This window comes from Pteronotus mesoamericanus, unplaced genomic scaffold (assembly GCF_021234165.1).
Source record: "Pteronotus mesoamericanus isolate MK-2021 breed Mesoamerican mustached bat unplaced genomic scaffold, CSHL_Meso_final contig_78, whole genome shotgun sequence".
NCBI classification, from domain to species: domain Eukaryota; kingdom Metazoa; phylum Chordata; class Mammalia; order Chiroptera; family Mormoopidae; genus Pteronotus; species Pteronotus mesoamericanus.
This window is the reverse complement of record NW_026555258.1, coordinates 29,592,476-29,604,697: the sequence shown is the minus strand read 5'-3', so window position 1 is coordinate 29,604,697 and position 12,222 is coordinate 29,592,476. Positions and strand designations below refer to the sequence as shown.

Here is a 12,222-nt window from a genome sequence, read left to right as displayed (position 1 = left end):
CAGCCGCTGGCAGAGATAAAGGCAACAGAGCTGAGCGAGAGGCCTGGGCCTTCTCACTGGTCCTGAGACTGGCTTCAGCATCTGCGTCCCTGACCAACTCCCGGCCCTGGGGCACCAACGTGTGGGTTTCCTAGGATGTAGCACTAGTTGCTAAGCACCTACTGAGTGCATTACATGCTGTTGTAAGCACTATACATGGTTCATCCTCTCAGGCCATGAGGCAGGCAGGTACTACCCATTTTACAGATGAGGAAACTGAGTCACACAGATGTTTAATGACTTGCTGGTACACAGCAGAGCTGGGATTTAAAACCAGGCAGTCTGGGTCCAGAGCCTGAGCTCCTCACCTCTCTCCTCCACTGCCTCTGTGCTTGATGGACACCTAATGTAGCCTTGGACTTAAGCACATGTTGCTTGTTTAATAATCACAGTAGCTCTCAAAGGTAACGGCTCATTTTGTAGCTGAAGAAACTGAGGCTTAGGCAGATGACAGGAACTGACCAAGACCACACGGCCTGCACATGGGCCGGGATTCACAGCCAGTTCCATCTGGCTGCAACCTCCTAGTCTGCCCATGACCCCACAGGGCCCCATCCAGCTCCTTGGCCCTTGCCTTTTACATGACCTCCAGTCATCAGGTATCAAGCAAGCTGGGTGGCCCATGACCAATTAACATGTGTCTCCCCCCTCCCCCGCCCCTGCCCCCCCCCCCCACACACACACTGTGGGCTTTATATGGAGAATTGCACCAAGTATTAAAGAGGCCATTCCTGGATCCAGACTGCCCTGGTCCTGCCTGCTGTGTTTACACAATAGGTCAGGGTCAGAGCCCAGCCATGTGACCAAAGGTCATGATGGAACAGACCTAGCGAAGATGGTCAGGGTACTCTGGCCCTGGAAATAGGAGTGGTTCCTGCCTCCATAGGGGTGGTCCATCTGGGAACAGAGAGGCATGGACAGCTGTAGGCACCTGGACGGACACCCCAACTCACTCACACAAAACTCTGAGTCCCTTTACCCACCCCAGCCTCAGACACCCCTGTCAGTCCCTGAGTTCCTGGGGCAATGGGTGCTCCCAGGCAGGCCCTGGGGGCCAAGGGCCACAGAACCAGTCCCAGTTCCATTAAGGCTTCATCCCACACCCACAGCTGCCCAGGGAGCACACTGCCAGCGCCTGAACCCGCACTCACACGCCCCCTCAGCCCCGCCCACACCCCCCGCCCTGTCCCCGCTTGCCCAGGCCCGCCTGTTCCGAGGCCCCGCCCCCACGTTGCGTCCAGCTTCCGGCCCAAGGGGTCCGGGTCAGTGTACAGTGGGAGCAAGGTGGATGAGGCCAGTGCGACTCATGAAGGTGTTCATCACCCGCAGGATCCCCCCCGAGGGCAGGGCAGCACTCGTCGGGGCCGCAGAGTAAGAGCCCGGAGCCCCGCGCCTCTCCGCGCGCCGAGCCTCCCTGTCCCGCGGCTCAGGGCTGGGGTGGTGTCGACGAAGGGTCTGCGGAACCCCGGGCACCTTCCCGGGATATCGGGGATCCCTGCACGCACGGTGACTCAGCGTCTCTAGGAGCTACTTTGGAGGTGGTCTCCAGAGGCCTTCGTTATTTTTGGTGGGGAGAACCGGGCAGTGGTCCCGAGAGAGCCAGAATTCTGTGCTTGGGCCTTGGCCGGGCTTTCCCACCTGTGCCCAGCCGGGACGGTCTTGGAGTTTTGGGGACGCTTAGAGAAAGTTCTGTGTGGCCCAGCTTTATCCCCTCCCTTTGCTGGGACGCTTGGATTTGCACTTACCTGGCATTTGCATTGGGAGTGAGGGGAAAGGACTGGCTGGAACCCTTCCCAGTGATGGGGGCGGGGGCGGGGGCGGGGGCGGGGGCGGGGACCGCAGAGGGAAAGCAGCTCAGGATGCAAGGTCCGGATTGTTAATCCTTTACTTTCTAAGGTCACTTGGCAAAGTCAGGAACGTTGGCAGTCACCAGTCTGGTCCTTCCAACAGTTGGCAGGGGCCTTTGGTGACACCTATTTAATTGAACCTTGTGTGGCAACCTTGCCAAGTGCTTTATATACTGTTTTGTATATATAAACTGTGCTTTATATATATATGAACTGTTTAATCCTTGCAACATTTTTAAGTTGTACTGTAATTCCCATTTTACAGATGAGGAAACTGAGGCTAGGAGAGGTTAAGTACGTTGCCCAAAGTCATGCAACTCTGCATGTGGCAGGGCTGGGATTTGAACTCAGCTCTGTCTGACTGCAGTCTGAACTCTGCCTCATACAGATCTGCACTACCTGTCTAACACCAAGCAGGAGAAGGTGGAACCCAGCCTCAGAGATTCGTTCATTTTTGTTCAATGCAACAAAATCTTTGCTGAGAACCTGTCATGTACTGAGCATTGAGGCGGAAGAGGGAAATGGCAGAAACAATGACAGTAATGGCAGTGGCTCACTGCCATAGCCCGGTGCCATGCTCACGGAAAGAGGATGAAAGGTGGCCTGTGGCTGGGCCTAGTCAGCCAGGTGCTGCAGCAGGGTGTTCTGGGAGGTGCCAGCAGCCACCCTGTGCCTGGCACATGTAGATGCTCCATACATGTTGGCTTCACTGAATTAAATGGCCAGGGCTAGGAGGCTGGGCAGCACCCGTGGGAAACATGTTCAGAGCCCATAAATGCACCCTTCCATTTTGCAAAGTCCAAGTATGAGTTTTCCATTTCATGGACTCATAGGACAGGACATGCAACTGAACATGGAATCCAATCCCACTTGATGCAGGAACTTCCACCCCCACCGCACCCCACCTGGGGCCAGGGAGCGGAGGAGGGTGAGAGAGCTTTCTTGTGTTGAGCTGAGAGCTGACCCTATGACTTTGTCCTTTTAGATTAGGCTCTTGTCAGCCCTCCCTCTGTGCTCTGTGACAGCCCTTCACCCTTCAGCCACCCTCTTAGGACAGTTTGTTTTTTTTTTAAATAAAGATCTTATTATTTACTTTTAGAGAGAAGGGAAAGGAGGGAGAAAGAGAGGGAGGGAAACATCAGTATGTGAAACATAGATCAGTTATTTCTCACATGTGCCCTGACTGAGAACCGAACTCGTGACCTTTCCATCGAAGGCCAGCGCTCAATCCACTGAGCCACACCAGCCAGGGCTTAGGACAGTTCTGAAGTCGCCCCTACGTAACCCTGCCTCCCAACCAGTTTCAGGTAGTCTGAGGCCAGTAAGCAAAAGGCAATGTTCCCCACTGCGAGCGGAGGACTGCAGATGAGGCCGGGGCAGGGGAACTTTGGGGGCCTAGGAGGATCTACAGGGCTTCCCTGCTTCTGAGTGGTCTTTCCTTTGCGTTCAGCTGTGAGGTGGAGCAGTGGGATTCAGATGAGCCCATCCCCGACAAGGAGCTGGAGCGAGGTGTGGCTGGGGCGCATGGCCTGCTTTGCCTCCTCACTGACCGCGTGGACAAAAGGCTCCTGGATATCGCAGGTGTGTGCATTGGGAAGGTCTGGTGGGGGGAGATTCAGAGGGTGTTTGGCCTTGCAGGGCACGTCAGCCTGTTGCTGCTGGTTCCCCAAGCAGATCTGCGGTGACCTCTCTGAGTTCCGAGGGCACTGGCTGCAGGTCAGCCAGAGGGAGCAGTTGTGTGCAGCTCCGTCTGATACACATATCACTGTTCTCTCTTGCTGGTGACTCCCTGGAGGGAGACTTTAGCGGGGCAAAGGCTATATGCATGAGGGCAGCAGGGTATGGAGGAGAGCATTCCAAGGTCCTGGGCCCTTGTCTGGCCCTGCCACAGCCTTGCTTTCTGACCTCCAGTAAACTCTGCCTCTCTGGACTCATGTAGAGCAATGGTCCCCAACCTTTTTTGGCACCAGGGACCGGTGTCATGGAAGATGATTTTTCCACGGACCTAGGGGTGGGGGTGGGGAGGGCAGGAGACAGAGCTCAGGTGGTAATGCCAGCGAAGCTTCACTCCCTCGCCCTCTGCTCACCTCGTGCTCTGCAGCCCGGTTCCTAACAGGCCACGGACCAGTACCAGGCCATGGGCTAGTACCCGTTCGTGGCCTGGGGGTTGGGGACCCCTGATCTAGAGCATGTGGGAGGGTTTGAATCCCATGAGGAAAGATTGAAACGATGCTTTTTCTGCACAACAGGAGCCAATCTCAAAGTCATCAGTACAATGTCTGTGGGCACTGACCACTTGGCTTTGGATGAAATCAAGAAGCGGTAAATGCAACATGGGTCCTGGAAGGGAGCCTGGAGTGTGGGGAGTGACTACCAGAGAGGGAGGAAGAGGAGCTGAGTCCTTACTTGTTTTCATTTCATATTGCTAACTATTCAGTGGGAATGCGAAGTGGCTGATGATAAAACCTGTCTATATGTACACAGGCAGTTAAAATAAGCCCAAGGGGTCAGAAACAGGTGGGTAAATATCTGGCCAAGTAGCACCCTTCTACATTCATGATCTTTTCTGACCCCAACAATAACCCCCTGAAATAAAAGCGGCAAGTATTATTATTTCCCTCTTTAGATGAGGAAATTCAGAAAGGTTAAGTAGTTACTTGGCCGAGACTTGGAATCCTGGTCTCCCATCTTCATATCCTTCCCAAAGTGGGAGATAATCAAAATGGAATAAGGGCTGACAATTCCTCAGTGCTCATTTACAGCTCTGAGCTTCCTGGCAGGCAGGGCAAAGAGGGAACAAAGCAGCGTCATGGAAACATCCCAGCAATAGAAATTGGTGAAGGCGCTTGAAGCTAGTGTTACCTCCAGATGTTTGATTCGTAGTGGGATCCGTGTTGGCTACACCCCAGATGTCCTGACAGATGCCACTGCAGAACTCGCTGTCTCCCTGCTGCTCACCACCTGTCGCCGGCTGCCGGAGGCCATTGAGGAAGTAAAGAAGTGAGTCAACACTTGGCGGGAAAGTTGGCTCTGCTCTGCAGCTGGCTCCTGAGCACCCAGTATCACGCTGGCCCAGATGTGATCCCTGTCCCCAGATATGCCCCATCTAACGAGGGGGGAACAGACTTAGCCAAAATACTAACATATAAGGCAGAACTGAAATAAACAGGACATGAAGGCAAATCATGAGAAAAGAGGGTAAGGGAGGTGAGGAGGCGGGGGGAGGAGTGTGCATCAGGGAAGGCTTCACGGAGAAAGTAGTGTCCTCTTGACTACCCCATTCGTCACATGCAATGCAAAAATACAAAAGCTCTGAAAAACTGAAGGTTGTTTCATAAGTCTTTTGGCAGCAAAACTTGACTGGAACTAACGGAAGGCTGCTTACAGTTTTAATTTCTCCCAGTCAGTGTGAATATTGATGCTTTGCTGCTGATACACCACAGTGTTTGATACAGGGTACTGCCCTTACACACTGCTGAGGGTGTTGTGTAGAATATAGCATATGCACTAGCGCATGTTTCTGAAATCCGGCCTGAGGGTTTCAGATCAGGGATTTGGGTCTGTTTATCCAGAGCTGGGAGAGGCATTCTAGGCGCAGAGCCCGGCCTGAGCCCAGGAGCATGCTCCGGGCAGGGATGTCACAGGGTAGAGCTGGATGGCATCGTGGGGCTGATTAGACACAGTGCTGAAATTCCCACTCACCCTTCTATCTGGGAGGTCCATACCTTCAATGGAGGTGACTCAAGACTGGCTCCGTTCCCCTGTCTACCCAGGGCAACAGAGGGTGGGCCTGTGGTTTTGCATTCTGTTGGTTCCCTGAGATCCTGAGTTTGCCACCTGCTGCTCCCAAATCTGCCCTGGCTGTGTGACCTTAGGCAGGTCAGCCTTTCCAGTCTTAGTTTCGCCACCTGCTAAATTGGATGAGAGCTTCTAAGGCCTCTTCCAGTCACTGGGTTCTATGTCCCCAGTGGCTTTAAAGGAAGAGTCATTCTGGCTGCTTGTCCACAGTGTTGAGTGGCTCTGGGTATGGCTTATGGCACTTAGTCCTTCGACCTGGAGGGCAAGGCCTGTTCCTTGGAACACAGCCCCTGCCCAGGGGTGTTGGGTCTGTGAGTTTTCAGTGGGCCGTTGCCTTTGCCTGAGGCCAGGGCCTCTCAGCCTCCCTGTCTCCCTCCCTACAGTGGTGGCTGGACCACATGGAAGCCCCTGTGGTTGTGTGGCTACGGCCTCTCAGCAAGCACCGTCGGCATCATCGGGCTGGGACGCATAGGTGAGGCCCCTTCCTACCCACTTGCCCACCCCAAGTCACATGGTTTGGTTTGAGCCACCAGCACTGTGTATCTGGATGCTAACAATCCTTCTTTGGAAAGAGTTGCCATAACTTTGCATGCAATGGGTGTATCTCTAATGAGAAGATACAGATCCATTAAACGCAGGCAAAAAGAAAAAGAAAGAAACACTGGAGTTCCTTAAGAACTCACTCAGTGATAGGAGCAGGCGGTAAGAGCCAGGGTTCCGTATACTAGCAGCTCCATACAGAACAGATGAAAGTGATGCTGGCTGGGTTGGGGCCTGTAGGAGGGGCTTGCTGTGGAGGAGCCCGTGCTCCCCAAGGCCTGGGTTCTGGAAGGCATCTGACTCATGTAGCCGAAACTCAAGAACTAGAGGGCCCCGAGGGCCAAGCCTACCTGTGATTCTGCAGATGGGGCAGAGCTGCCTTTCCTCCACGGGCCCCCATTTGGAGAAGCCTGGAGCAGCGGCCTGGGCCCAGCCAGGCAGCTCCCAGTGTTCCCTGGCGACCTGCCCTGCTTGGTGCAGAGGTGAGAGAGGATGCAGAGTGCGGATGATCCGTCCGGCCAGCTGGCACCCCTGCCTCCTACACCAGAGTCGCTTGGAGAAACCCATGAGCTTTGGGGCACGTGCTGAGTCTGAAAATCCAACTGCCCAAGCCTGTCTCAAGAACAGCAGCTGTGACAAGGTCTTACAGATTTGGGGCAAGTTGGCAGTTTGACAGTGTCACCAAAAGGTTATTTGAGGTTGGGGCTTCATGAACAGAAGCAGAGGGTCCATTAAGGATGGACGGGGACTGTCTGGTCAGATCTCTCCTGGGATGCCAGTCCAGTTCTCAGGGAAATGGACCTCAATATGGCTGGGACCATGTGAGGACAGCATGCATCACGGAGGAGCTGGGGTGCTGCCCCGGATCTCTGAAGGGCTCTCACACGGACCCCTAAGGGCAGTGTGGACTGGCTGGGGGCTGGTTACACTGAGGCAGGACCGGTTAGCATTGGGACTGTGTTAATGAAAGGGTCTGCCCCTTGCCCCCAGGGACTCCCTGTCTCTGGAGCTGCTGCCCCTGCTTTCTGAGGGGTTGGGACAAGCCACGACTCTGATTCTTTGTCTCTAGGCCAGGCCATTGCTCGGCGTCTGAAACCATTTGGGGTCCAGAGATTTCTGTACACAGGGCGCCAGCCCAAGCCTCAGGAAGCCGCAGAATTCCAGGCAGAGTTCGGTGAGTAAAACCTTGATTTCCACAGGAGCCCCACCTGTGCCCCGTTACGGCCGCACTGGCAGGCAGAGCAGAGGAACTCCAGGTGTGTGCGGGGCCCGCTGTGTCCCTTAGGTGTTGTCTAATCTACCTGCCCCTGGACACAGCCCCACCCGGAGCACAGACACTTATCCAGGCCACACATGAGTTCTCTTGGTGCCAGGAGAGCACTCCCAGTCTGTCTCAGAGTCCCTGTCACCGTTGCACATGGTGTGGGCAGAGCAGCAGGGATGATGACAAAGGTAAGGAACTGCTGGGAACTTTCACTCAGTTTTCTTAAACTGGTGAGCATTCCCCCAGCCTGTATCCAGGTGGATCCAGCGCCCTGGCAGGGCGCACAGCTTTGTGTGCAGAGAACAGGCTGGAATCCAGCCATTCCTCACCCCCGTGGCACGTTGGGCCCTGAAGCTGGTGAAAGCCAGAGTGGCCCAGATCCCGCTGTGTGACCCTGAACAAGCTCCTGCCCCTCTCTGGCTCCAACGTCCCCATATGTTAGACCAGGGGGCTAAACCAATGATGTCATACAGCAGGGTTCCACGAATGGCTCTCAGCTGTACCATTTCAAGTCACACAGGTAGAAGCGAGGCTTCCAGGAAGCATCTTGAGAGTTTCCACTATGGGAGGAGGAGGGAAGGATCTGGTCTCCTACTCTCTTGCTGTCTGTAACCTGGAACTGAGCACCTGATGGAGCCCTGCCCTCCCCCAGTGTCCACCCCCGAGCTGGCTGCTGAGTCTGATTTCATCATCGTCACCTGCTCCTTAACGCCTGCAACCAAGGGGCTCTGCAACAAGGACTTCTTCCAGAAGATGAAGAAAACAGCGGTGTTTGTCAACATCAGCAGGTATCCGGGGGCTGCCTGACATCCCTGGGTCCCCCGGCAAGCCTAGAGAGGGGCTGTCCCTGTTGCTGGGATCTGAGGTTTTTCTTCCCTGTAGGTTTTTGAGGAGCCCTCAGGCTGAGCTTGCTGCTGTCCATAAACGAACCAACCAGCCCACTCAGAAATATAGTAAAGGCCATGGAGAGGGTCTAGGCTGGGAGGAAGCTCCGTGAGATCTGGGCCTGGCCTGTCTGGTTCCCGGCAGTACCGTCAGCCATGCTTAGGGCCGGGCACATCACAGTGCTGGTTTAGGGAGTGAAGACCTGATGGCCTGGGGTTCATAGGCATTCTTAGGCAGCCCCTGTTCCTCTCTGTCACAAAGCGTTGGGCTTAATGATTTAACAGCCCTTCAGTGGCTGACCTGGGATTGCACTGAACCTGGATCTGTCTGAGTCAGTGACAGCTTTCAACCTCACGCTTCCGGGAAGATACACCAAAAACTCAAATGGCCTTGGTTCCTTAAAATGTCCCGGGGTGCCTTCAGGCCACTGGGCACCTGATGGGGGCAGACCTTCCTTATTTGCCTCTCTAACCCTTCCTCGCCCCGGTGCCCTTTGAACCTGCTTAAATCAGTTTGGAGGCAAACAGAGGTAGGAAGGGGTTGGATGAGGTCATCCCCCACCCCCCAAGGCTCTCCACCACAGAGGTGCCTGTAATTGCTCATGTTTGGCTACAAAGGAGGTGACCTGGAGGTGGAGTGAACATAGGGCTCCAGCTGATGGCTGGCAGTGTCACAGCTTCCATTTAGTGAGCACACACACAGACCCAGGTCTGTGCAGGCTGCTGTTACTTATTGTTGCACAAGTATTAGTTAGTGTCCATAAGTTAGAGACAATATGAAGTCTCTAGTAAATTAGTTCCTTCCTTCAGTGAGTCAGTAACGGGAGGGCAGGCTGCTCACTTGGATGGATGTAGTCAGGTGTATCACGTCTGCCCGCGGTCAGGCAGGTGACTGATGGCTGGCTGCAGTGGTTCTTAGTGGGTGGCCTGGGGAGCAACTAGACCAGAAGCACCTGGATGGGGCCCTGTTCATGCAGTCGTGCATGTCAGTAAGCTTTGATCCTCCCAGCACTCCTGGGAGTTACAGACTCCTCCAACATCACACAGGAGGAAACGGAGACAGAGCCAGAAAGTGGCAGAGCTGGGGTTCTCTGATTATAAGACCTGTGTTACTGTACAGGCAGGCTATAAGTAAGGACAGTAAGACCTGCTGCTTTAGAAGCCAGTGCCAAGAGCCAGGTTGGTGGGAAAATTCATTCTGTGGGTGGTCCTGCCCTAGAGGCAAGCCTCGGAGGAGGGAGCTGTGGGGTACACACATCACTGCTGTCATTCCCAGGGGAGATGTGGTCAACCAGGACGACCTGTACCAGGCCTTGGCCACTGGTCAGATTGCAGCTGCTGGACTGGATGTGACGACCCCAGAGCCACTGCCTACGAACCACCCTCTCCTGACCCTGAAGAACTGTGGTAAGAGCTACATTTTTCCAGTGTAGTCACCCACCGCCTGGTGGGACCACAGTAGTTAGAGGGCCTGGAGGCAGTGTGAAGCTACCTTGAGCAGTACAAAGGGACACACCCAGGGACCATAAATGTTTATGCCATTAGAGACACCGGTGCATGGTAACAGGGGAGGGGCCTCCTGAGGATGCTCTTCAGGGTCTGTGTCCCTAAAGGAATGAATGGAGGCAGGGCTGAGTGGATTTGTTTAAAAAGAGTGGGCTAACTGGGTGTCTTTTATCCCTAGCTAGTCACGGTTAGAACCCATTACTATAAATTGCTGTTTTCAGTTTAAGTGTGAGAAGTCACAAGTGAAATTACAGTACTAATATTTGTAACCTGTGTCAGTTATTAAGCCGTTGTCTCTTGGCTCCAAACCTACCCTCGGGTAGTTTGTTTTGTAGTGCAGGGTCTGGTTCTCTAATTTCTGCCGGGCCCTGTGAGTGTCGATGCTGGAGGCAGCTTGGCGGGCTAGAGGCTGCAGGACTGGGCTCCCTCCTGCCTTCCCGTCGGACTGTGAGCGGCAATGCAGCAAGGTTTCTTCACTAGCAGCAGCTGTTCCTTCCTGTGGGGGCTGGAAAATCCAGTTTGCAGTTTTCCCAGCAATAGTTAACCATTGTGCCGCCTCAGACAAGCCACAGCCATATCTTGGCCACAGAGGTCGGAGTTGCAGCTCCAAAAGGGCCTTCCTTCAGTCTTCTAAGTGTTAACAATTCCACCCGTCCCCTCCATCCCCTTAGTATTAGGGAGGTAGATGCTTCTGGCAGTCAGTCTTTGTGATACCTAATTGCAGGGGTTCTCAAACTATTATGTTCCTCAGTCACCTGGAGGGACAGATCAAACACAGGGGACTGGGCCCCCAAGGTTTCTGCTTCAATAGGTCTAACACACCCCCACGCCAATGCTGCTGGGCCTGGCACCACACTTGGGAGAACTACTGCCTTAGCGTTTTTAGCCTCCTGTTACCTAGTTAACAACTTTACACCTAATGTTCTTTATATTAAGTTCTCTCAGTTCAGGTAGCTGGAATGGTTTCTGTCTTCACACTAATATTTAACTGTGAGTGGGTAAGGGCCTTTGGTCGTCTGGGCCAGTCCCTGTCCTTTATTTATATTCTGCAGTGGAAACCAAGAAGAAAGTCCTTAGCTGCCTTCCCCACAATGAATGCTCCCATTATTGTAGCCCTTGGGAACTTGACTGTTCCCACCCCCATAGCAGCCAGAAAGGAACACTGGCTGTGATGTCAGGTCTGTGACCACAGACGAGAAAACTGTCCCCATCCCCCAAGGCCTGGGAGTTCAGTTCAGTGCCCCGGGTGCTGCTTTCAAAAGGCACTCATTGAGAATAAGCAACCTCACTTGCTCTGCTGTCCAGTGTTTCATCTTGTCATTCTTTCTCCAGATAGAAGCCCTGGGGCATGACCTCTGGGGCGCAGGGTATGGGTGAGCAGTTAAATAGGCACCATTCACTATCTGGTAACTGAAGGGTGGGGTTCTAGATATGCTCCAAGGCCCCTTTTAGGCCAGTGTTCTTTCTTTTATTCAGGATGCAGCTCCCTTGTCACCCTTGCTGGGTGTCACTATCCCGGATTCCCTTTCCTCTTCCTCTGACCCTCAGGGGAGTGGAGTGCTGAGTGACAGGAGGGGAGGCAAATCACAGAATATTGAGGCAGGCTCTTTATTCTTCTTACTGGCAAGCCGTGGCCAAGAAAGGAGGGCCTGCTTTAAGGCTCTTGAACTACCCTCTTACCTCCCTCTCTTTCTCTCCTTCCCAGTGATCCTGCCTCACATTGGCAGTGCCACCCACGGAACCCGAAACATCATGTCCTTGTTGGCAGCTAACAACTTGCTGGCTGGCCTGAGAGGGAAGCCAATGCCCAGTGAACTCAAGCTGTAGCAAAACAGGACACCACGGGCCAGGCGGACAGAGCCTGGAATGCTGTCAGGTGTGCCAGGCTTGACCTGGACCCACAGGATGGAACCAGGAAGTCTGGTCTATACTGATGGTGCAGAAGGAAGACTGGTGCGGATAGATGTGCTTGCAACTTTTGTGGCTGGGAACATCTGAGCCAAAAGTGTATAACTATTAAATAATGCTCTGAGAGACTGTGTTGGCCTGTAACTGAGAGGAGCTAATGACAAGAGCATCTGCTATACCTTTTCTAACTCAGGGCATCTAGGGACCTGTGCGTTCAGCTTCCCACATCAGTCCTCACCCCCTAGCATTTTAATGATTAGAACCTGTCCAAACGTTACCCCTCATCCTCTGCTCAGATTCCTTCCCATGTCCATCCCTAAGAACAGGACAACCATAGCCCAGTGGTGACCATGACACTAGAATCTGCCTCCTAGACCATTGGGGCAAATTAAATATACACAGCAAAGAGAACCAGGGAAGAATACTTGGAAGTAGG

At 53.7% G+C, this 12,222-nt stretch overlaps 1 protein-coding gene across 1 annotated transcript; it reads left to right on the top strand.

Moving 5' to 3' along the window:
- The first annotated feature begins 1,280 nt into the window (after positions 1–1,280).
- Positions 1,281–11,940, top strand: GRHPR (glyoxylate and hydroxypyruvate reductase). The gene is made up of 9 exons (XM_054584972.1): positions 1,281–1,410; positions 3,337–3,467; positions 4,136–4,208; positions 4,770–4,886; positions 6,068–6,156; positions 7,294–7,398; positions 8,141–8,276; positions 9,649–9,779; positions 11,584–11,940. Exons 1-9 carry the CDS (start codon positions 1,328–1,330, stop codon positions 11,703–11,705), a joined length of 987 nt encoding a protein of 328 aa, XP_054440947.1. The 5' UTR covers positions 1,281–1,327; the 3' UTR covers positions 11,706–11,940.
- Positions 11,941–12,222: the final 282 nt, after the last annotated feature.

What these genes read in the sequence shown, in the direction of transcription:
- GRHPR (XM_054584972.1), top strand. Translation starts at nt 1,328, where the DNA reads ATGAGGCCAGTGCGACTCATGAAGGTGTTCATCACCCGCAGGATCCCC. An exon ending in GCACTCGTCGGGGCCGCAGA is followed by an intron (nt 1,411 to 3,336) that starts GTAAGAGCCCGG and finishes CTTTGCGTTCAG; the next exon opens with CTGTGAGGTGGAGCAGTGGG. An exon ending in AGAATTCCAGGCAGAGTTCG is followed by an intron (nt 7,399 to 8,140) that starts GTGAGTAAAACC and finishes GCCCTCCCCCAG; the next exon opens with TGTCCACCCCCGAGCTGGCT.